The sequence below is a fragment of the Antechinus flavipes genome, chromosome 2, assembly GCF_016432865.1.
Source record: "Antechinus flavipes isolate AdamAnt ecotype Samford, QLD, Australia chromosome 2, AdamAnt_v2, whole genome shotgun sequence".
Lineage (NCBI taxonomy): Eukaryota > Metazoa > Chordata > Mammalia > Dasyuromorphia > Dasyuridae > Antechinus > Antechinus flavipes.
Genome location: NC_067399.1, coordinates 474799088 through 474823761, shown reverse-complemented (window position 1 = coordinate 474823761; position 24674 = coordinate 474799088). Strand labels below are relative to the sequence as shown.

General features: G+C 36.1%; 1 protein-coding gene across 1 annotated transcript in view; it reads left to right on the top strand.

The window, feature by feature from the left end:
• WDR88 (WD repeat domain 88) overlaps nucleotides 1–24674 on the top strand; it is a 209022-nt gene that overhangs the window by 160446 nt on the left and 23902 nt on the right. Inside the window, exons 7-8 of the mRNA XM_051973764.1 lie at nucleotides 20227–20414; nucleotides 23760–23842. Coding sequence (XP_051829724.1) covers nucleotides 20227–20414; nucleotides 23760–23842 — 271 coding nt within the window. The remainder of the gene's footprint in view (nucleotides 1–20226; nucleotides 20415–23759; nucleotides 23843–24674) is intronic.

Here is a 24674-nt window from a genome sequence, read left to right as displayed (position 1 = left end):
TGTTCGGTAAGAAATAACCAGCAGGAAGATTTCAGAAGGGCCTGGAGCGACTTACATGAACTGATGCTGAGTGAACCGAGCAGGACCAGGAGATCATTATATATACTTCAACAACGATACTGTATGCTGATCGATTCTGATGGACGTGGCCATCACCAGCAATGAGATGAACCAGATCAGCTCCAACAGAGCAGTAATGAACTGAACCAGCTACACCCAGCGAAAGACCTCTGGGAGATGACTAGGAACCATTACATAGAATCCCTCTATTTTTGTCTGCCTGCATGTTTGATTTCTTTCACAGGCGAATAGTACTCTATTTCAGAGTCCGATTCTTTGAGTACAGCAAAATAACTGTTAGGACATATACGCTTTAATGTATTTAACATGTATTGGTCAACCTGCCGTGGGGGGAGGAGATGGGGGGAAGAAGGGGAAAAATTGAAACAAAAGGTTTGGCAATTGTCAATGCTGTAAAATTACCCATGCATATAACTTGTAAATAAAAACTGTTTAAACCCCCTCCCCTCCCCCAAGCCCTCCCCACCCACCCCCCCAAAAAGCAAATCTAGCCTTTTTCGTCTCCTTTGTTTTTTGCCAGCATCACTTCATTTCAAGCATTAATATGACTGGCTATGCCCTGCTATTCTGTTTGTCCTGCTAACTATTCTTGCTTCCACTTTCTGCACATCTCTTAAATAATGGTTCCTTTTGTATTTATATAATTCTCTTTCTCATTCTCCCTTTTCCTTCTAATTAGAAATTATTCTTTATTTATTTCTTTATTTATTTTTTCAGAGTTTAGCTCCCAAGAAGTCCCGTAGTGTTATGATCCCATAATCAGTCAAGAGGCAAAATAATCACACACACAAAGACAACAATAATGTAAATAAAATTTATATTAAGAATCAATAAATCTCAGGGCAAATATGATAAACTATTAAAGTTAAAGGGTTCATCCTTTCTGAAAACCAGCAAAGTCCAAAAGTGCAAAGTGGCACATAGAATCAGTTTGTTATTGAGTGCTTAAGTCATGTCTTCATAATCCCACACACCCATGCTGTCCATGGCGTTTTTCTTGTCACGGATGGTGGAGTGGTTCGTTATTTCCTTATTCAATCGATTAAGGCAAAGAAAGATTGAATGACTTGCCCAGAGTCATGCAACTAGCAAGTTCAATGTTCCAATGTGGGCATCCAAAGTATCAGAGGTTGAGTACTGAGATCCTTTTAGTCCATAAGCGCTCACCGATCCCAAACAAACCCTCTCCCCTAAGACTCTGGTCACTTCCATTCACCATTTTCTGGATCTCTCCACATCACCTGCTGATTATCTGAAGATAGTGGAGCTGCTCGCAGTGGACACTGCCCTTCCAGTGGGTTATAAAACCTTTCTGCCAGAGCTAGTGCATCTTTATCAAAAATTCATAATTTGATTGTACAAATAGTTAAATTTAGAAGTTCTCTAGGGTTACCTGTGGTTCCCCCTTTCTTTTGTTTTTGAAGGAATGTCTTGATGTCTCTTTCTCCTCTCTTCTATTGCTTGTTCTTGAGGATTAAAGGGTATGCCAGTGGTGTGTAAAATCTGATATTCTGCACAAAAGTGTGCAAAATATTTAGAAGTATATTCAGGTCCATTATCTCTTTTTATTTCTTGTGGCATACCCATAATAGCAAATGCTTGTATAAGGAATTTAGTGACCACTCAGGCTGTCTCTTTTGCTGCTGGTATTGCAAAAGTGAATCCTGAAAAGTTGTCTAACACAACATGGATAAAAGACAGATGACCAAAAGATTTATAATGCGTCACATCCATTTGCCAAATTTCATTGGGTCTTAAACCACGATGGTTCTTCCCTGGAGGGAGCATATGAGCATGGAAAGGAAGGCAAGCTATACAGGCTTTTACTATGCTCCTCGCTTCCTCTTTTGTTATCCCAAATTGCAAACATGAAGATCAAACAGCCTGATGATATTTAGAATGAGATTTCTGAGTTCCTTGAAATAAAGGTATATTGGCCAACGTGGTTAGAAGGCTATCTGCCTTTGAATTACCATCAAAAATAGAACCTGGAAGTCCACTATGAGAGTGTTCATGCAAGATATAAATCTTACCTGAATGCTTTCTCTTTTGCTCTTGAAGTTCCTTAAAGAGCTGTTATATATTGGAAGCTACACATTTTATTTGGGCTGTGGCAATTCTTTGTACCACACCTACTGAATAGGCTGAAAAAGATATTATATTTATATCTCCTGGTTAATAAGTAATAGCTAGAATGATTGCATACAATTCTCCTGAGTGGACTGAGAATGAATTCTGACTACTGTCTTTATAATTAAGTCACAAGAGTATACAGCAGAAATATTATATTTGGATGCATCTATAAAGATAGTTGGTCCTTTAAGAGAAATCTTAGTAACCTTTTCTTCAAAAATTGACAGTTATGTAATAGATTGGTTATCTTTAATGGAGACCCGTGTGTATTTGGAGCTGTGGCCAATAAAATTTGCCACTCTGGTATGGTTTCACAGCATACACTAATTTGTGTGTTGGTATAAAAGCTGTATATCTTTTCAGGTCTTGTCCCAGATAATTGTTCTACTCACTTAGTGGCCGTTAATAAAATTCTAGCCACAAGCACTGGGTGAGGAGTAAGGCTTTCTTCTGGTTGTACTGGGAGGTTGACCCACTCTATCACACTGTCTCCTGATGAAGAACTGCTCTTGGTGCCTCTTTTGTAGCAAACACTGATATTTCCAAGGGTTTTTGAGTGACTCTTTCAACTACATTGGAAAAAGCCAGTTTCAATTCTCTCAAAGCCTCTTGAGCTTCTTTTGTAAACTGGCATGATGAGTTTAAAGCACTGTCTCCCCTTAAAATGTCATATAATGGTTGCAATTGATAAGTAGTCAAGTCTAACACTGGATGCATCCATTGGATATCTTTTATCAATTTCTGAAAGTCATTTAAGGTGTTCAACTTCTCTGTTCTTAAAGAAAGCTTTTGTACTATATGCACTTTAGGGTATATTTCATATCCTAAATATTGAAAAGAAGCATGTTTTTGAATTTTTTCTGGAGGTATATACAATTTGTAGTTCCTTAGCATTTCTATGGTCTTTTGTAGACATGCTTCTAACATTTGCTCCTCTGGTGCACACCCCAAGATGTTATCCATGTAATGTAACAATATAACTTTTGGAAATGCTTTTCTTACTGGAGTAAGAGCAGCAGTAACATACATTTGAGACATAGTAGAGCTGTTTTTCATTCCCTGTGGCAAAACTATCCATATCTTTTATAAGGCTCAGCTAAGTTAGTGCTGGGCATTGAAAAGGCAAATCTTATCATATTCTTCTTACACAGAGGGATAGAATAGAAACAGTCCTTAATGTCTATAACCCAAAGAGGCAATTAAGTAAGAAATGGAAGTCCAGGATGAAGCGTTCCCATAGTTTCCATCTGTTCATTTCTTATTCTTAAATCAATTAACATCCTCCATTTTCCAGTTTTCTTTTCTTTTCTTTTCTTTTCTTTTCTTTTCCTTTCTTTCTTTCTTTCTTTCTTTCTTTCTTTCTTTCTTTCTTTCTTTCTTTCTTTCTTTCTTTCTTTCTTTTTTTTTACAACAAATACAGGGGAATTCCAAGGACTTAGAGAAGGTTGTAAGTGTTCTTGATCAAGTTGCTCCTGTACTATATTTAATAAGGCCTGAATTTTATCACTTGCTAAGGGCCACTGTTCTATCCACACTGGTATATCAGTTTTCCATTGAATAGGAACAGGTGAGAGTGTTGGCAGGCTTTCAACAGCAGCCCTGCCTAAAAAAACGAAGTACTCATTTGTAAGATGGTTCCTCCCCACAGATTGATGGGGATCTTTTCTACTACAAAAGGAGTAAAAACTCCTGTTTCACCTTCAAAAGTTCATCTCAAAGGGTTAGCACTAACTTGAGCTACTTTTGCTCCTCCTACACCAGACGTGTAGGTACATGCCTTAATCTCTGGCCAGTGACTGGGCCAGTTGGCACTTCTTAATGACTGTACGATCTGCACCTGTGTCTACCAACTCTTCCAATGGTATGTCATTTATATAGATAGTGAGCATAGGCCAGTCAGTTGTAACTGTTGCAGTCCAGAATATTCCTGGAGTCTGTTGCTAAGAGTCAAATTCTGGGCAACTATCACCAAATTGCCTATTAGGAGCATATATCAGAAAACTGATGCTACTACTTCTCCTTGGTGACAGATTACACATTGCTTACCTATATTAGTGACTGGGATATTATCTACACATTGCCCAGTTGCCCACATCAGTGTATGGATAGATACTGTTTTGTAAGCACTCTTAGGAGGTGAAATGGTCAAGCCTACTGTGCCTGGAGTCAAAGGGACAGGGACGGACAGGGACAGATTTCACCTCTCCAAGGGGTATCTCAGTAGTCCCAGCTGCATACAACTCTATTCTCCCCAATTGTAATCCCTGTCTCCCATTAGGTTGTTTCTTGGTTGATTGATCATGTAATCTCTTTCTCCCATCAGATTGCTTCTTGGCTGATTAGTCATGTCTGAGTATTGAGTTTCTAAAGATTCTCTGGGTGTAGCATTGGCTGCCATCATGCCCAAGTGTTTTTTGCCTGGGGCCCTGGAACTGAGCCCCACATCCCCGTTTCCCTGGGTCAATCTACATTCTTATGCCCAATGGAAGCCTCTGTTGCATTTTGGACATAGGGTTTTGGGTCTTGTTCTCCCACCCTGACTTCTATGCCAACATTGAGTTTTCAAATGCCCTACTTTACCACTTGAAAGCACTGATGAGTCTCTCTGGAAGTCTCTTGCCAAGGGGGACCCAGACTTCCCATGTTCAGATCTTGTGATGTCTGCATCATAGTCTGGGTATAAAAGGTATTTGTACCCACTGTGGCACAGCATCTTATGATCTCTAAAGGAGCATCCTTGTGTAGTCCTAGTATAATTCTTCTACAATCCTCATTAGGATTTTCTCTAGCAAGTTGTTTTATCATAATTTCTGTTGCTGCATTTTCACCAATAGTTAATATGACAGCTGTCTACAGATGTCACATGAAATCAACAAAGGGTTCATTTGAACTTTACTCTATTTTTGTGAAGGCTTTCCCTCTATCTTGTCTTCCTTGAAGGTTCCCCATGCTTTGATAACTGCAGGAGTAATTTGCTCATATGCTATCAAAGGGTAATTAATTTGCACTAAAGTATCTACATAAGGACCTACACCTGCTAGTTGATCAGAGATGACTGGTATATTAACTCCAGGTTACCTTTTTCTTTGGGCTAGTATTCTATGGAGTTCACTATGTTCAGAAAGGCACAACAAGTTTTGTCCAGGTTCTAAACATGTCTTTGCTATAGATTTCCAATCATTAAGGATTAAAATTTCATAAGCCAAATTCTCTAATACCATCTTAACATAAGACACCTGTAGACCCATAAAAAGTGTAAGCCTTTTTCAGATCTTTGGTAATTTCCAGATTAAAAAGTGTATATCTTCTTTCCTGACCTGAAGAGTTAAACTATTCAATTACAGAGTATGCTTCTATTTTCAAATCAAATGTATCCTGTCCTTCATTTTAACTTTAATTAATGCCTTTTGTAATTGTGTTATAGGGAAATGGACAAAGCTGCTGCATGGGTGGTGCTGATGGCATCACTGCCCTTCCCACTCCTTCTTCTCCCTCCATCCATGAAGGCAAAATTGAGGGGTCATGAGATGGGGAATACCCTAAAGGCTCCTGCTGAGAAGCACCACACTCTTTAATTTCATCAGCATTGTACTTCTTTCTTGTCCAATTCTTCATGCTTTTCAGCTGCTTTGTCAGTACTATCTGCCTCCTGCTCTTTTTAATTTTTCCTTATTTTAAAACTTGTGGGATTCCTTAAAGCCAATTGTATTATGTTGTATATATAGAATGTTTCCTTAGGAATTGAATCAGGACCATTATCATTGTAATATTCAATTAGTTGCTTTCCCACTAGTTTTTACTTATCTGGCTCTAATTTTTCTTCCTTAGAGAACCAAGGAAGCATGTACTCTAATATTTCTAAGAGTCCAATGATCTTCTCCCAAGTTACCAACAAATCTTGCTTCTTTATTAACCTAATTATGCTTGCTGCATACTTCCCTTGGGGTGGGGAAGGCTACTTTTCTTCAGTTTTTGCCCCACTTCAGCTGAAATATGAAAGTGACTGATTTACTCACCCTATTTCCGGGTCACAGGGACTTCTTCTCTGAACTTATGATCGTGTCAGTTGAACTGCTGAGTGTAGGTCTGTTGGAATTCTTGTTCTTCTTTAAAATATATAATAGTTCTGTCTGGGAAAGAGCAGGTTTCTTGGGGGATGTTTTCTGGAGGCAGCCTTAGTATCAGTTCAGATCAATAATTACCCCAAATGCAGCCAGCTGGTAAAAATGCAAATGTTTATTTTCTCCTTCCAAAATAGCCCAGTTAGTTGAGGCCTATCTCTCTGCTTGGTTCTGAGAGCTCTTGCAGCTTTGTCCTTTGCTTCTGCCTCTGCTTTCTTCAGCCTCCAGAGCCAGCACCAAGTTGAATCTGTCTTGCCTCTGAGAGAGGGCTTCTGGCTCGCAATCTCCCAGAGTGCTCCTCTCTGACACCAATCAATGTTCCAAAGTAAAACTCCTCATTCAGAGAGGGCTTCTGGCTGAATTCACTTGATGCTCCCTTCTCAATCTAAATTCAGTTCCACTCCCTTGACTGGACTCACTGAAGCTCTATTTATGCTCCTTCGAGAGAGGGATTGTGGGATGCGAGAGAGAGGGATTATGGATTTCTCCCATAGTGCTCTCTTGCCCTAAGTGCTTCAAGGGAGGTGTGAATTCGGTTATCTCATACTAAACCTTGAAATCTCCCAAACATATGAACTCCAATGAGTAAAGGTGTGAACATAAGCATTGTATCAATTAGTTCTACTTAGTACCTTGTTTCAGGTTCTGGCCCAAAACATCTTCTTGTAAGATCAGATCAATGATACTGAACCATGCTAAATTAGATAATTATGGTCTCTATCAACTCTAATGATTTAACAATTTGTAAAGATTCCAACATAGGTCCTTATGTCCAGAGCCTCAAAATGTAGTGTTTTTCTTTCACTGCCCCATGTTGGGTGCCAAAATGTAATATCCGGGATATCTTTCTGGAGGTCCTCTGGACAGACCTTGATCTCAGCAGGATAGTCACCACAAGGATGCTCAGGAATAGGGTCTAAAGTCTTTATTGTCTCCTTCACAATAGTTCACTCTGACTGACTGACCCTGTCCCCAGTTCTCTCAGCCCTTAAACACTCTATTACATCATTTCAGCATACTGAGTATATGCCAACTAGAGTGATTATGTCATTATATCAAACTAGAGTGATTATGTCATTATATCATACTAGATATATATGAACTAGAGAACCATTATCTCATCAATTCCACTGAGTTAACACTTTGTTGTAAGTATCCTTATAAGTAAACTTGCTCCAGAGTTCCAGCCCTCTACACCTTTTCATATGACTAGAAATAGTTTCAATTTCTTCATCTGAAAATTGTCTGTTCATATCCTTTGACCATTTATCAATTGGAGAATGGAAATTCGAGTCAATTTTCTATATATTTTGGAAATGAGACCTTTATCAGAGCCTTTGAATGTAAAAATGTTTTCCTACTTTATTGCTTCCCTTCTAATCGTGTCTGCATTAGTTTTGTTTGTACAAAAACTTTTTAACTTAACATAAATCAAAAATTTCTATTTTGTGGTCAGTAATGATCTCTAGTTCTTCTTTGGTCACAAATTTCTCCTTCCTCCACAGGTCTGAGAAGTAAACTATCCTATGTTCTTCTAATTTATTTATAATTTCATTCTTTATGTCTAGATCATGAATCCATTTTGACCTTATATTGGTATACGGTGTTAAATACGGGTCAATGCCTAGTTTCTGCCATACTAGTTTGCAATTTTCCCAGAAGTTTTTGTCAAATAGTGAGTTCTTATCTCACAAGCTAGGGTATTTGGGTTTCTCAAACACTTGATTGCCGTAGTTATTGACTATTTTGTCCTATGAACCTAACCTATTCCATTGATCAACTAGTCTATTTCTTAGTCAGTATCAAATGGTTTTGATGACCACTGCTTTATAATATAGTTTTAGATCTGGTACAGCTGGGTCACCTTCATTTGCTTTTTTTTTTTTTTTTTTTTATTAGTTCCCTTGAAATTCTTGACCTTTTGTTCTTCCAGATGAATTTTGTTATTATCTTTTCTAGGTCAGCAAAATAGTTTCTTGGGAGTTTGATTGGTATAGCACTAAACAAATAGATTAGGTAGTATTGTCATCTTTATTATATTCACTTGACCTATCCAAGAGCACTTAATATTTTTCCAATTGTTTAGATCTGACTTTATTTTTGTGGAAAGTGTCTTGTAGTTTTGCTCATATAGTTCCTGACTTTCCCTTGGTGGATAGATTCCCAAATATTTTATACTGTTGGCAGTTATTTTAAATGGAATTTCTCTTTTTTTTCTTGCTGTTGGATTTTGTTAGTGATGTATAAAAATGCTGATGATTTATGTAGATTTATTTTGTATCCTGCAATTTTGCTAAAGTTGTGGATTATTTCTAATAGCTTTTTAGTAGATTCTCTGGGGTTCTCTAACTATACCATCATATCATCTGCAAAGAGTGATAATTTGGTTTCCTCATTACCTGCTCTAATTTCTTTAATCTCTTTTTTCATCTCTTACTGCGGAAGCTAGCATTTCTAATACAATATTGAATAGTAATGGTGATAATGGGCAACCTTGTTTCACTTCTGATCTTATTGGGAATGGTTCCAGTTTATTCCCATTACATATGATGCTTACTGGTGGTTTTAAATAGGTGCTCCTGACTATTTTAAGGAAAAGTCCATTTATTTCGTTACTCTCTAGTGTTTTCTCAAATGCTTTTTCTGCATCTTTTGAAATGATCATATGGTTTTTATTAATTTTAATTATTGATATGTTCAATTATGCTAATAGTTTTCCTAATGTTGAACCAGCCCTACATTCCTGGTATAAATCTCACTTGGTCATGGTGTGTTATCCTGGGGATGATTATCTATACTCTCTTTGGTAATATTTTATTTTAGATTTTTGCATCAATATTCATTAGGGAGATTGATCTATAATTTTCTTTCTCTGTTTTTGTCCTACTTGGTTTAGGTATTAGTACCATGTCTGTGTAATAAAAGGAATTTGGTAGGACTCCTTCATTCCCTATTTTTACAAATGGTTTATATAGAATTGGGGCTAATAGTAAATTCACATGTAAATCCATCTGGTCCTGGGAATTTTTTCTTAGGGATTTGATTAATAGCTTGTTCTATTTCTTTTTCTGAAATAGGACTGTTTAAGCAATACTTATTCCTCTGTAATCTGGGCAATCTATATTTTTGTAGGTATTCATCCATTTTATTTAGGTTATCAAATTTATTGGTATAAAGTTGGGCAAAGTAACTCTTAATTATTGCTCTAATTTCTTCTTCATTAGTGGAAAGTTTTCCCTTTTCATTTTTAAGACTAACAATTTGATTTTCCTCTTTCCTTTTTCTAATCAAATTTACCAAAGGTTTTGTTGGTTTTTTGTAAAAGCAACTTTTAGTTTTATTTATTAATTCAATAGTTTTTTAACTTTCAATTTTATTAATCTCTCCTTTTATTTTTAGAATTTCAAATTTAGTATTTGAATGGAGACAGAAAAGAATACACTTCCTTCTCGGCAGTTCACGGAATCTATACAAAAACAGACCATATATTAGGACATAAAGACGTCAAAATCAATTGCAGAAAGGCAGAAATAGTAAAAAATCTTTTCAGATCATGATGCAATAAAAACTACATTCAATGAAAAACCAGGGTAAAATAGACCAAAAAGTAATTAGAAACTAAATAATCTTATTTTTAATTTGCTCTTTTTCTAGCTTTTTTAGTTGCAAGCCCAATTAATTGTCTTTTTTCTCTATTTTATGTAAGGAAGCCTCTAGAGCTATAAAAGTTTCCCTTCTTACCCCTTTGGCTGCATCCTACAAATTTTGGTATATTGTCTCATTATTGTCATTCTCTTGGATGAAATTATTAATTGTGTCTATGGTTTGCTGTTTCACCCATTCATTATTTAGGATAAGATTATTTAGTTTCTAATTACTTTTTGGTCTATTTTACCCTGGCTTTTCATTGAATGTAGTTTTTATTGCATCATGATCTGAAAAGATTTTTTACTATTTCTGCCTTTCTGCAATTGATTTTGATGTCTTTATGTCCTAATATATGGTCTGTTTTTGTATAGATTCCATGAACTGCCGAGAAGGAAGTGTATTCTTTTCTGTCTCCATTCAGTTTTCTCCAAAGATCTATCATACCTAACTTTTCTAGTATTCTATTTACCTCTTTAACTTCTTTCTTATTTATTTTGTGGTTTGATTTATCTAGTTCTGAGAGTGCAAGGTTGAGATCTTCTATTATTATATATTTTTGCTGTCTATTATTTCTTGCAGCTCCCTTAACTTCTCCTTTAGGAATTTAGATGCTATATCACTTGGTGCATATATGTTTAGTATTGATATTGTTTCATTATCTATGGTAACCTGTTTGCAAGATATATTTCCTTCTTTATCTCTTTTCATTAGGTTAATTTTTACTTGATCTGAGATGAGGATGGCTACTCCTGATATTTTTACTTCACCTGAAGCATAATATATATTCCTCCAGCCTTTTACCTTTATTCTGTATATATCATCCTGCTTTAAATGTATTTGCTGTAAACAACATATAGTAGGATTCTGGCTTTTAATCCACTCTGCTATCCACCTCCACTTTATGGGAGAGTTCACCCCATTCACATTTACAGTTAAAACTATTAATTCTGTATTTCCTGCCATCTTATTATCCCCAGATTATACTTTTCTCTTTCCTTTTCCCCCTACCCCTGTCCCCTGTATTTAACTTATGGGCACAACTTGCCTCAACCAGCCTTCCCCCTTTAGAATCCCTCCCCCTTACAGCCCCTCCCCCTTTCTCATACCTTTTCCCTACTATTTCTGTATTCCCTTCTGTTTATCCTGCCCTTTCCCTTTTTGCTTTTCCTCTCCTACTTTTCAATAAAGTGAGAGAAGTTTCTCTTTAAACCAAATGGCAAAAAGGATTTATTCACACTGAGAAGTAAGTTTTTGTTAGGAAGACAGACTTCTTAGTGATAAGGTCCTGTTAGGAAGATAGCAAAGATTAACAATGAGAAGAATATATCTTAACAGTGGTCAAGGTCCTGTTTTAGGACATCTGCAAAGATATCTGGACATGTAGCCCTAGATACATTAGGGCTTCCTTTGATCTTTGGCCCAGAGATGGGGGCCAACTCCTGAGAGACTTAATTTTTAATTCAATTTAAAATTGAATGAGATTACTTACCTGGGAGTTTCGAGCCAATGAGAGTTGTTTATGGCAATTCAATGGTGGGTGATTGACCAAGATCTCCAATTGAATGAAACCACTTAACTTGGAGTTTTCAGGCTTCCCCCAGAGTCTGGGAGCTCCCCAGAAGGAGATATCCCCAGAAGGAGATATATATTCAGCCCCCCCAAAAAATCTCAGTTTATATCATTCCCCCCTTGGGCCTCTTTCAGAGGAGAGTTTGAATGGTTTCAGGGTTCACCCCCATCAATCACATTTGATTTAAACCAAAATTCAATTAACAGGATTCATTTAAGTTAGCTGATGGTTTTAACACAACACTATCTACTTGTTTGAGCTCATTTGTTTATTATTAAGTATAAATATAATGTTCTGTTGAGTTAAATTTTTTTTTAAAAGCCCCTAACAAAATCGACAAAAGGGAGAATATTTTGCATGGATACATTTGCAAAACCAAAATGAAAAGGCTTGTTTTTTCATTAAAACACGAATTTGATATAATTTAATTCATGAATGGGGTTATAACTTTAAAACAGGACAAAATCTTGATATGCCTGACTCTATAGTAAAGAATATTCTAAAACACAAGGCTAAAAGAAAAAGGCAAAACCGAAATAGCTTTTTGTGGTTTGCAAATAACTACAAGGAAGAGAAGTACCACAATTATAGAAATGGATGGACTGAAGACTTCAATTAAAAACACATTGCTCAGACTTCCAGCCAAGATGGCAGAGAGGAGGCACACAGCTGTGTAAGCTCCGCGTTTTCTCTCACTATCCATTTCATTACAAGCCTCTGAATTAATGCTTGACTGAAAAAAAACCCACAAATAGTTACCAAGAGAAGCCATCCTTGAGATTCGCCAGGAAAGGTCTGTTTTTGCTCGAGGGCGGGGACGGTTTTAGATCGAGCCCTGAGGGCAGCGGCAGTGAGAGCACCGGAGCACACTGGAGAGGGGGTGGGGTGTGATCGCAGAAGTCTCTTCGGGGAGAGCTTTGCTACAGGATTGGATACTTTGCCCTGGCAGCAAGTCAGCAGCCCAGCAGAGAAGCTAAAAACACAGGGGGAGGGGGGGGGGAGGGAGGAGGAGGGGTGGTGGTGTGGGGTGGTGGTGGTGGTGGTGAAGAATACAACCCCAAACAGCTGGAGTCTCTCCGGACCTGGCCACCCCTCCCCCACAGTGTCTCAGCACACTCACAGAGTCTCAGAGCGCATGCGCAGCACAGTCCTGCTAGTGCCTTGCTGCTGCCCCCGCAGTCTGTAGAGGAAGCTCGGTAACACCACCCAGCCCCTCCCCCAAAGAAAGTAGGCTCCATTTAGGGTTTTTTTTTTTCCTCTTTTTTTTTTCTTTGCTAGTTTGTCTTTGATTCTTTGACAAAATGAGCAAAAAATTGAAGAGGACTTTAATCTTTGACAGCTTCTATACCGATAGAGAGCAGACTCTAAATCCTGAGGAGACTAAAAACAGACTGTCCCCAGGTGAATCCCCAAAGGAGGAGATCATCTGTTCCTCAGCACAGATGAACATCATAGAAGAAATTAAAAAGGCTCTCACAAGAGAGCTAGAAGAAAAATGGGAAAAGGAGAGGGAGGCTTGGCAAGAGAGTCTGGAGAAGTCATCCCACTCATTTAAAGATAGAATGGATAAAGAAATAAAATCCTTGAAAAATAGGATTAGCGAACTCGAAATAGAAAATAGCTCTCTAAAAAATTGGCGAAATAGAAAAAAAATTCCACAGAACAAAAGAACTCAATGGGACAATTAAAAAAAGATTTTAAAAGAGTGAGTGAAGAAAACACTTCATTAAAAATCAGAATTGAACAATTGGAATTGAATGACTTGAGGAGGCAAGAAGAATCAGTCAAGCAAATGCAAAAAAAATCAAACAATGGAAAAGAATGTGAAATACCTTCTGGGGAAGACAACAGACCTGGAAAACAGATCCAGGAGAGACAATCTGAGAATCATCAGACTCCCAGAAAAGTATGATGAAAAAAGAGCCTGGACACTATTTTCCAGGAAATTATCAAAGAGAACTGCCCAGAAGTCATAGGAACAGAGGATAAAATAGACATTGAAAGAATTCATTGATCACCCACTGAAAGGGATCCTAAAATCAAAACACCAAGGAATATAGTGGCCAAATGCCAGAATCTTCAGACAAAGGAAAAAATATTGCAAGCAGCTAGAAAAACCCAATTCAAGTATGGAGGAGCTACAATAAGGATCACCCAGGATCTAGCAGCATCCACATTAAAGGATCGAAGGACCTGGAATATAATATTCCGAAAGGCTAAGGAACTTGGTATGCAACCAAAAATAACTTACCCAGCTAGAATGAGCATCTTTTTTCCAGGGAAGAAGATGGACATTCAACGAAATAAGCGAATTTCACCTATTTTTGATGAAAAAGCCAGAACTTACCAAAAAGTTTGATCTACAAATATAGAACTCAAGAGAAATCTAAAAAGGTAAAGATTAATCTTGGGAACTTTATTTTGGCTATAAAGATGTATAAAGAATACATGTATACCTTGTTCTAGAAACTAGATGTGGAAAGGACATTGTACCAAAAAAGGGGTAAAGTGGGGGTACTACATCTCATGAAGAGGCAAAGGAAACCTATTATATCTGAGAGAAAGAATGGAGGGGGATGAATATAGTGGGTATCTTACTGCCTTCAGAAATGGCTTTAAGAGAAAAATCTTAGACATATTCAATCTATGGTGAAACTTCTCCCACCTCATTGAAAAGTGAGAAGGGAAAAGTGAAAAGGGAAGGAAATAAGCTAAGTGGAAGGAAACATGGAAACTGGGAGGGAAAGGGGTAAGATAGGGGGAGGAACTCTAAGGCGGGGTGAGGGATACTAAAAAGGGAGGGCTGTGAGAAGCAAGTGGTGCTCACAAGCTTAATACTGGGAAGGGGGAGTAAGAGGAAAGAAGGGAGAAAAACATAAACCGGGGTTAACAAGATGGCAAGTAATACAGAATTGGTCATTTTAACCATAAATGTGAACAGGGTAAACTCCCCCATAAAGAGGAAGCAGTTAGCAGAATGGATTAAAAGCCAGAATCCTACAATATGTTGTTTACAGGAAACACACCTGAAGTGGGGAGATATATGCAGGTTAAAGGTAAAAGATTGGAGCAAAATCTACTATGCTTCAGGTGAAGTCAAAAAAGCAGGGGTAGCCATCCTGATCTCAGATCAAGCTAAAGCAAAACTGACCTAATTAAAAGAGATAAGGAGGGGCACTATATCTTGCTAAAGGGTAGCATGGATAATGAAGCACTATATATATTAAAATATATGCACCAAGTGGTGTAGCATCTAAATTCTTAAAAGAGAAATTAAGAGAGCTGCAAGAAGAAATAGACAGCAAAACTATAATAGTGGGAGATCTCAACCTTGCACTCTCAGAATTAGATAAATCGAACTACAAAATAAAACAAGAAAGAAGTCAAAGAGGTAAATAGAATACTAGAAAAGTTAGATATGATAGATCTCTGGAGAAAATGTAATGGAGACAGAAAGGAGTACACTTTCTTTTCAGCAGTTCATGGAACCTATACAAAAACTGACCATATATTAGGACATAAAAACCTCAAACTCAAGTGCAGTAAGGCAGAAATAGTAAATGCATCCTTTTCAGACCATGATGCAATGAAAATTACATTCAACAAAAAGCCAGGGGAAGGTAGACCAAAAAATAATTGGAAACTAAATAATCTCATACTAAAGAATGATTGGGTGAAACAGAAAATCATAGACATAATTAATAACTTCACTCAAGAAAACGATAATAATGAGATATCATACCAAAATGTATGGGATGCAGCCAAAGCGGTAATAAGGGGAAATTTCATATCTTTAGAGGCCTATTTGTATAAAATAGAGAAAGAGAAGGTCGATGAATTGGGCTTCCAACTAAAAATGCTAGAAAAGGAACAAATTACAAACCCCCAATCAAACACTAAACTTGAAATTCTAAAAATAAAAGGAGAGATCAATAAAATTGAAAGTAAAAAAAAAAACTATTGAATTAATTAATAAAACTAAGAGTTGGTTCTATGAAAAAACCAACAAAATAGACAAACCCTTAGTAAATCTGATTAAAAAAAGGAAAGAGGAAAATCAAACTGTTAGTCTTAAAAATGAAAAGGGAGAACTCGCCACTAACGAAGAGGAAATTAGAGCAATAATTAGGAGTTACTTTGCCCAACTTTATGCCAATAAATTTGACAACTTAAATGAAATAGAAGAATACCTCCAAAAATATAGCTTGCCCAAACTAACAGAGGAAGAAGTAAATATCCTAAACAGTCCCATCTCAGAAAAAGAAATAGAACAAACTATCAATCAACTCCCTAAGAAAAAATCCCCAGGACCAGATGGATTTACATGTGAATTCTACCAAACATTTAAAGAACAATTAACTCCAATGCTAAATAAACTATTTGAAAAAATAGGGATTGAAGGAGTCCTACCAAACTCCTTTTATGACACAGACATGGTACTGATACCTAAACCAGGTAGGCTGAAAACAGAGAAAGAAAATTATAGACCAATCTCCCTAATGAATATTGATGCTAAAATCTTAAATAAAATATTAGCAAAAAGATTACAGAAAATCATCCCCAGGATAATACACTATGACCAAGTAGGATTGATACCAGGAATGCAGGGCTGGTTCAATATTAGGAAAACTATTAGCATAATTGACTATATCAATAACCAAACAAACAAAAACCATATGATCATCTCAACAGATGCAGAAAAAGCATTTGATAAAATCCAACATCCATTCCTAATAAAAACACTTGAGAGCATAGGAATAAATGGACCTTTTCTTAAAATAGTCAGGAGCATATATTTAAAACCTTCAGTAAGCATCATATGCAATGGGGAAAAACTGGAACCTTTCCCAGTAAGATCTGGAGTGAAGCAAGGTTGCCCACTATCACCATTATTATTCAGTATCATATTAGAAACACTAGCTTCTGCAATGAGTCAAGAAAGATATTAAAGGAATTAGAGTAGGCAATGAGGAAACCAAACTATCACTCTTTGCAGATGATATGATGGTATACCTAGAGAACCCCAGAGATTCTACTAAAAAGCTATTAGAAATAATTCATAATTTTAGCAAAGTAGCTGGATACAAAATAAATCCCCATAAATCCTCAGCATTTTTATACATCACCAACAAAACCCAACAGCAAGAGATACAAAGAGAAATTCCATTCAAAATAACTGTTGATAGCATAAAATATTTGGGAATCTATCTACCAAAGGAAAGTCAGGAATTATATGAGCAAAATTAAAAAAAAGTCTCCACACAAATAAAGTCAGACTTAAATAATTGGAAAAATATTAAGTGCTCTTGGATAGGCCGAGTGAATATAATAAAGATGACAATACTCCCTAAACTAATCTATTTATTTAGTGCTATACCAATCAGACTTCCAAGAAAATATTTTATTGATCTAGAAAAAATAACAACAAAATTCATATGGAACAATAAAAAGTCGAGAATCTCAAGGGAATTAATGAAAAAAAAATCAAATGAAGGTGGCCTAGCTGTACCTGATCTAAAATTATATTATAAAGCAGCAGTCACCAAAACCATTTGTTATTGGCTAAGAAATAGATTAGTTGATCAGTGGAAAAGGTTAGGTTCACAAGACAGAATAGTCAACTATAGCAATCTAGTGTTTGACAAACCCAAAGATCCTAACTTTTGGGATAAGAATTCATTATTTGATAAAAACTGCTGGGATAACTGGAAATTAGTATGGCAGAAATTAGGCATGGACCCACACTTAACACCATATACCAAGATAAGATCAAAATGGGTCCATGACCTAGGCATAAAGAACGAGATTATAAATAAATTAGAGGAACATAGGATAGTTTATCTCTCAGACTTGTGGAGGAGAAAGAAATTTGTGACCAAAGATGAACTAGAGACCATTACTGATCACAAAATAGAAAATTTTGATTACATCAAATTAAAAAGCCTTTGTACAAAGAAAACTAATGCAAACAAGATTAGAAGGGAAGCAACAAACTGGGAAAACATCTTCACAGTTAAAGGTTCTGATAAAGGCCTCATTTCCAAAATATATAGAGAACTGACTCAAATTTATAAGAAATCAAGCCATTCTCCAATTGATAAATGGTCAAGGATATGAACAGACAATTTTCAGATGATGAAATTGAAACTATTACCACTCATATGAAAGTGTTCCAAATCATTATTGATCAGAGAAATGCAAATTAAGACAACTCCGAGATACCACTACACACCTGTCAGATTGGCTAAGATGACAAGAAAAAATAATGATGAATGTTGGAGGGGATGTGGGAAAACTGGGACACTGATGCATTGTTGGTGGAGTTGTGAACGAATCCAACCATTCTGGAGAGCAATCTGGAATTGTGCCCAAAAAGTTATCAAATTGTGCATACCCTTTGATCCAGCAGTGTTTCTATTGGGCTTATATCCCAAAGAAATACTAAAGAAGGGAAAGGGAACTGTATGTGCCAAAATGTTTGTAGTGGCTAGAAACTGGAAATTGAATGGATGCCCATCAATTGGAGAATGGCTGGGTAAATTGTGGTATATGAATGTTATGGAATATTATTGTTTTGTAAGAAATGATCAGCAGGATGAACATGAACTGATGCTAACTGAAATGAGCAGAACCAGGAGATCATTATATGCTTCGACAATGATATTGTATGAGGATGTATTCTGATGGAAGTGGATTTCTTTGACAAAGAGACCTAACTGAGTTTCAATTCATAAATGATGGACAGAAGCAGCTACACCCAAAGAAAGAACACTGGGAAACGAATGTGAACTATCTGCATTTTGGTTTTTTTTCCCAGGTTATTTTTACCTTCTGAATCCATTTCTCCCTGTGCAACAAGAGAACTGTTCAGTTCTGCAAACATATATTGTATCTAGGATATACTGCAACATATCTAACAAATATAGGACTGCTTGCCATCTAGGGGAGAGGGTGGAGAGAGGGAGGGGAAAAATCGGAACAGAAACGAGTGGAAGGGATAATGTTGTAAAAAAAAAAATTACCCTGGCATGGATTCTGTCAATATAAAGTTATTATAAAATAAAATAAAATATTAAAAAAACACATTGCTCTTTCCAAAAGAGGTCATTCAAACAATACCTTAAACTTTATTTAAGACAATGAAAGAAAAATAAAAATGAAGTGGCTAGTGAAACTTTTACTGCAAGTGTTGGTTGGTTTAATTGCTTTAAAATTTGAATTCAATTGCATCATATTAAAATTATCATAGAGTTAACCAGTGCCTGTGAAGACATGGCAGCTAAATATTCTGACATATTGAAGAAAATAAAGAAGGTAGATTTACTGATCAACATATTTTTATGTGGATGGAATAAGTTTATTCTGGAAAAGATACTTTTTAGAATGTACATTTCTAATAAGAAAAAATTCAACTTATATTTAAGGTGTCTAAGAAGCAGCTAACCCCTTTTTTGGGAGCCAACCTAGAATAGTATCAAAATGAAAACTAATGCCTGTTTGTTTGTCTCAAAATTTTTGTACTGAGAATCTACAACCATCAATTGTTCCTAGTTCTTTGTTGGGCAAATAAGAAATTATAGATGTCTAATGTTGTCAAAGACTAGCTCCCAAGTTGTTTTATTTAGCAATTGAAAAATATTGCAAGGACAATAATATCACATATTTAAAGCTTTACTGATTTTAGAAAATGTCTTGGATCATCTCTCTATACTTAGTTCATTGTATGAGAAAATGAACAAGCAAATTTGCCAAGATATGGAGATAAAGCTCTTTGTACCTATTGGCATATGTATGAAATACACTGTTAAATATTTTAAACAACAGTAATGATGTTTTCCACATATTGTCAGTATATGCTTATTTTTAGATATATTCAGTAATTTTCTAATTTAAAAAATTTTTCTTTCTGGAAGTATTCTATTACTTTGTAATAAATTTATATTAGAAATACATTTTTCTTATCCTTTGCTCTTATTTTACATTAATAAACAGATAATCAACTTACTGTAAAATTTATTTGCATATCTCCATTGGGCTGGAACCAATTACTATATTTTATTAAGGTAATCACTTAGAAAAATTATTATTCATATTATTCAGAACCTGGCTGTATATGTTCCTTAAACATATTTTTTGTTTATTGTTGTTCAGTCATGTTCTATTTTTCATGATCCTGTGGACCATATTGTCCATGTGATTTTCTTAGCAAAGACACTGGAGTGGTTTGCTATTTCCTTCTCCAGGGGATTAAGGTAAATAGAGTTTTCATGACTTGCCCAGGCTCACACAACAAGTAAATTTCTAAGGCTAAATTTGAGTTCAGGTCTTTCTGACTTTAGGATTAGATCTTTATCCATTGAGTTATCCAGTTGCCCCTGACCATTTAAGATGCCAAAAGGAGGGACCATGAATTATTTATTTATATATATATTTTTAGTCCTATGAATATTGCTTTACACATAGTAGATATTGAATAAATGTTGAAGATTGTTACTTACATATACATAACAATTGAAAAAGAGGGAGAGAAAAAGGGGAAGGGTTCAGTAGGTTCTGAAACTAATTATTCTTCACAGCTTTTCATTGCTTTTTATGTGCAGATCTTCATTAATGTGATAGCTTTAACTAGAGTAAAATAACTCTCTTTGTCTGTGTTTTTTACCTGTATTTTAGTGCACATTCCAATATTATTGCGGATTGCTGTTTTACCTTCAGTGGCCATTTCTTATGTACAGCTGCTTGGGACAAGACTTTAAAAATCTGGGATGTAAATACAGGAGGATTTCGAAATGAGGGAGCATGTGTAACTCTGATGGAAGGTCATGAAGGTTCTGTCAGTTCCTGTTTTTTTACCAGTGATGGTAAGCTATTGGCATGATTTCAAATTCAATATTAGAGTGAAAATTTTTTTTCTTTTACTATTCAATAAATACATGATCTCTTTGGTACAATTATATTTTACATAGTACAATGTGAATCCATCCTTGAAAGGCTCTAACTCTCCAATAACTTTATAATCTATAATAAACAAGGATGATGATTTCCCATAAGGAAAATAAAGAGTGTCCTATATACTATGAGACAAAGGAGCTAAGAGGAAGGGTTATATGCCCATAGTAATCCTATAATTAAAATCTGATGATTTCTTTCATCCTTTCTCTTTTCTCCACCAATGGCCACTAGTCTAGTTCAGGACCTCATCACTTCTCACCTGAACTATTGCAATAGTCTCCAACTTTATCTCTCTGCATCTGTTATCTACATTTTCCAACCTATTATCCATAAAGTTGCCTAATTAATATTAAAACACAGAACTAAGCACATTATTCCCCTGCTCAAGAACTTCAGGGACCCCTTTCTTCTTCTAAAATAAAATAAGAACTCATGTAATTAGTATTAAAAGCCCTTTCCATTCTTGTTTCCCCCCAATCCCCAGGCAATTGGGATTAAGTGACTTGCCCAGAGTCACACAACCAGGAAGTGTTAAGTGTCTGAGGCAGTATTTGAACTCGGGTCCTCTTGAATTCAGGGCTGGTGCTCTATCCACTGCACCACTTAGCTACCCCCAGTTTATTTTTTTAGATGTGTTGCATATTACTTCCCCAAAACATTCTATGTCCTAGTCTGGCCTACTTGTTGCCTGTCATGTACCATTGTCTTTTGGACAAAAGTTCTTCCATTTATGGAATTTTCCTCCCTTCTTTTCTCTTCCCCTGGGATTTCTTCAGGCAATTCTCTTTAGGCATAATTTAAGAGACATTTCCTATAAAAGATTCCTCCTGGTCTATTCAGTTGCTTGTGTCCCCATTTCTCTAGGAATTACTTCATATCTCCTTATTTGGATTTTGTTGCATGCCACCAATAGAATGTAAACACCTTAAGGGCAGGGATTATTTGACTTTTATTTTTGTATCTTATTGGTCCAATATTTTATATGTGCTATTAATAAATGCTTGTTAAATTTTAATTTAATTGAGGATGATCTAACAAATACAGTATATCGTATGACTCACATGTGGGCCTCCTGCTATCCCTCTTTCAGGGTATGTGTTGAGTCAGCCTCCACTCAAACCAAGAACTGATCAGCCTGTATTGATTCATCTGTCACATCAACAAAAGGACATGTAGTTCAAAGCAAAAGGCATTTAATCTAACATAAAAAGGAACAATTTCCATAAAACATATACTCCTGCAGATTCCTATACCTCTGATGAGAATAGACACACGGAACATATGTAAGAAAGGGAATATGTACAGAGAATATACATGTGGCCAAGGAAGATATGTGAATACCATAGCCTGGAAGCCCATGTGCCCAAGACAACGAGCTTTCCTAGGGAATAACAAGGACTGACATTTATATAGTGCTTATTGTGGCAGGCGCGCGCTAAGTGCTTTACAATTATTGCATTTGAGCCTTCCAACAACCCCGGGGGTAGGAATTGTTATTAGGATCCTTTTATTTTTGCAGATGAGGAAACCGAGAAAGGCAGGTTAAGTGACTCACCTAGAGTTCCATAGGGCCTTGTCGGAGGTCGGATTTGAACTCAGGTTTTCCTGACACCTGACACCAAACCCAGGGCTTTGTCCCCTGAGCCATCCAACTGCTCCAACACTAAGTACGCCCAGGGTTCTTTTTGAACCCTGCGGAGCCACCAACAACGGCAGCTGCTCGGGTGACGTGTTCAGGCTGCAGTCTGCTGGCGGGAGCGCTGGTTGGACTTATGGCATTTAAAAGGTGGCTCTCAGCCTCCACCTGCTGGTCTTCTCATGAATTGCAATTGCCACATAGCTTCAAGCCCTTGAGCTATTCCATCAGTGATTTGAATTCAGGCCCACAACATTACCAGCCAGACAACGGAAGATGTTACTCTTAGACTGAATAAGATTTTTTGGCTTCTCTTTTTGAGGCTGCTTCTGTCTTAGTAGCCTTTCTCAGACTCCAATCTACTATTTGGCTAAGGTGAGAATGTTCGTTCATCTTCTGTAAATTCCCCATGTCTCCACTGAAGACAGAAAGGGGATGGCACTACATGATCTAGCCTTTCTGCCAGCAGCAAAACCGCTGCCTTCCCTGTAATAATATGAGGAAGTTAAGTCAAAATGCCTTCCACACATTGCGGATTATTATTTTTAGATACAATTAGAACATGTTCTGGGTTTAAACTATAGAGTAGTAGTCTATAGTCTACTTTGCTTTTTTTTCTGGAGTGAATAATGTCTTTAAATCAAATAGGAATTCCAATGACCATTATTACAATTTTGGAAGTAATATAATAATGAAAACAGTAGTAATTACATCACTATTTCAAATACGTTTTCTTAAACAGAATTCATTCATTTAATACCCGTTTATTAAGAGTCTGCTCTTAAATTAAATATTATGGCAGGTACTGGCAAGATGCAAAATTTAGGTAAGATTCAGTCCCTAATTTTATGAAACTCAGCATCTAAAAGAAAAATGAGATACAAATACAGATCACAATAATGTATACCATTTACATACATCTATTAGAGAGTTACCAAAGTGCCATGTGAAATTTAAGAGAAAGTCATTACTCATTACTGTAATATAGCATGTATCTCTCTTAATTCTAGGGACATAAATTTGGAAGCAAAAAGTTCCTCGGAAAATAACAATAGCTTAATGAGATTTCCTGAAAACTAGTGTTTAAATGTTATTCTCATTGATCAGATTTCTTTTGCTCATAATTATGGATGTAGTTTCTCTTGATCAGAGCCTGATTAAAAAAGCTTTTCAGGAAACACTTTCTCCCATTTATTAGGAGCCAAGAAACTTTTCACTGATTATCATAAAGCTTCTGCAGAAGCTCCAGTGACTCACAAATTCTCAACCACTACAGGCACAATGTTTGTCAATTTAAAAAAAATGGAGGCACAAATAAATTAGTTTAGGTTTCCAAAAAGAAGTCTTAGAATAGCTAAGGACTGGTTTACTATTTTTACTACTTAAAATTAAGACATTAAATCGCAAAGTCAGAACTTTCTTCCTAGTACTTTTTGATTATGTCTTCTATTGTCATGTTAATAGAGATGTGAATCATTCAGCCAAACCAGTCTTTTAGACATCTTTTTGAAGTGCGACTAATAACAGCCTGTCATTAAAGGTCATTCAGCTAGTTTGACTTACTAGAGAAGGGAGGATTCCATGAAAAATCCTATGAATTTCCAATTTTGTGTTTCAGCCTCACTTGTTGTATCTGGATCATATGACAAAATAGTTAATGTCTGGGATGTGGCTGGAGGATACAGAAAATGTACATTAAAGGTACTGATTTACTGATATGAGATAAAAAGAAGCCATGTACAAATGACTAATAATGGATTAAGAAACTGAAGCAGAATTTCAGGGTGGAAATACTGGAGTTGAATTACATTTTGGACTGTGTCTTCATGGGTACTCAGTTTAGCTTATCTCAAAAATTTCTATAATACATGTAGTTGGTTTAACTCTGCCCAGGCTAATTTCTGAGTTATAAACATACAACTAGCAACCATATTTATTGAATGCTAAATGCTCTAGGGGATACAGAGAAGAATCAGACATAGTCTCTATCCTTTATCCCCATTGAGCTCACAGTATAGTTTCAAGGATAAGAATCAATTGCACAATATGCCAGGACATGAAGAGTTACAGAAGAGCAATACCAGATGACAAGTACAGGTGGTATGGTTCAATTCAGCAAAACTTTTTATTTTATTTTACTTTATTTTAAAAAAATTCAATAGTATTTTCCCCCAAATACACATATAGATAGTTTTTGGCATTCATTTTTATAAGACATTGTGTTCCAAATTTCTCTCCCTCTCTCCCTTCTCTCCTCCCTCCCCAAGAAAGCAAACAATCTGAGACAGGTTAAATATGTATAATTCTTTTAAACATATTTCCAAATATTTGTCATGTTATGCAAGAAAAATCAGATCAAAAAAAGGGAAAAATCACAAGCAAAAGCAAGCAAACAAACAAAAAAGGTGAAAATACATGCTTTGATCTGCATTCAATCTCCATAGTTCTTTCTCTGGGTGAAGATGACATTTTCCCATCCCAAGTCTATTGGAATTATCTTGAATCAACACATTGTTAAGAAGAGCCAAATCCA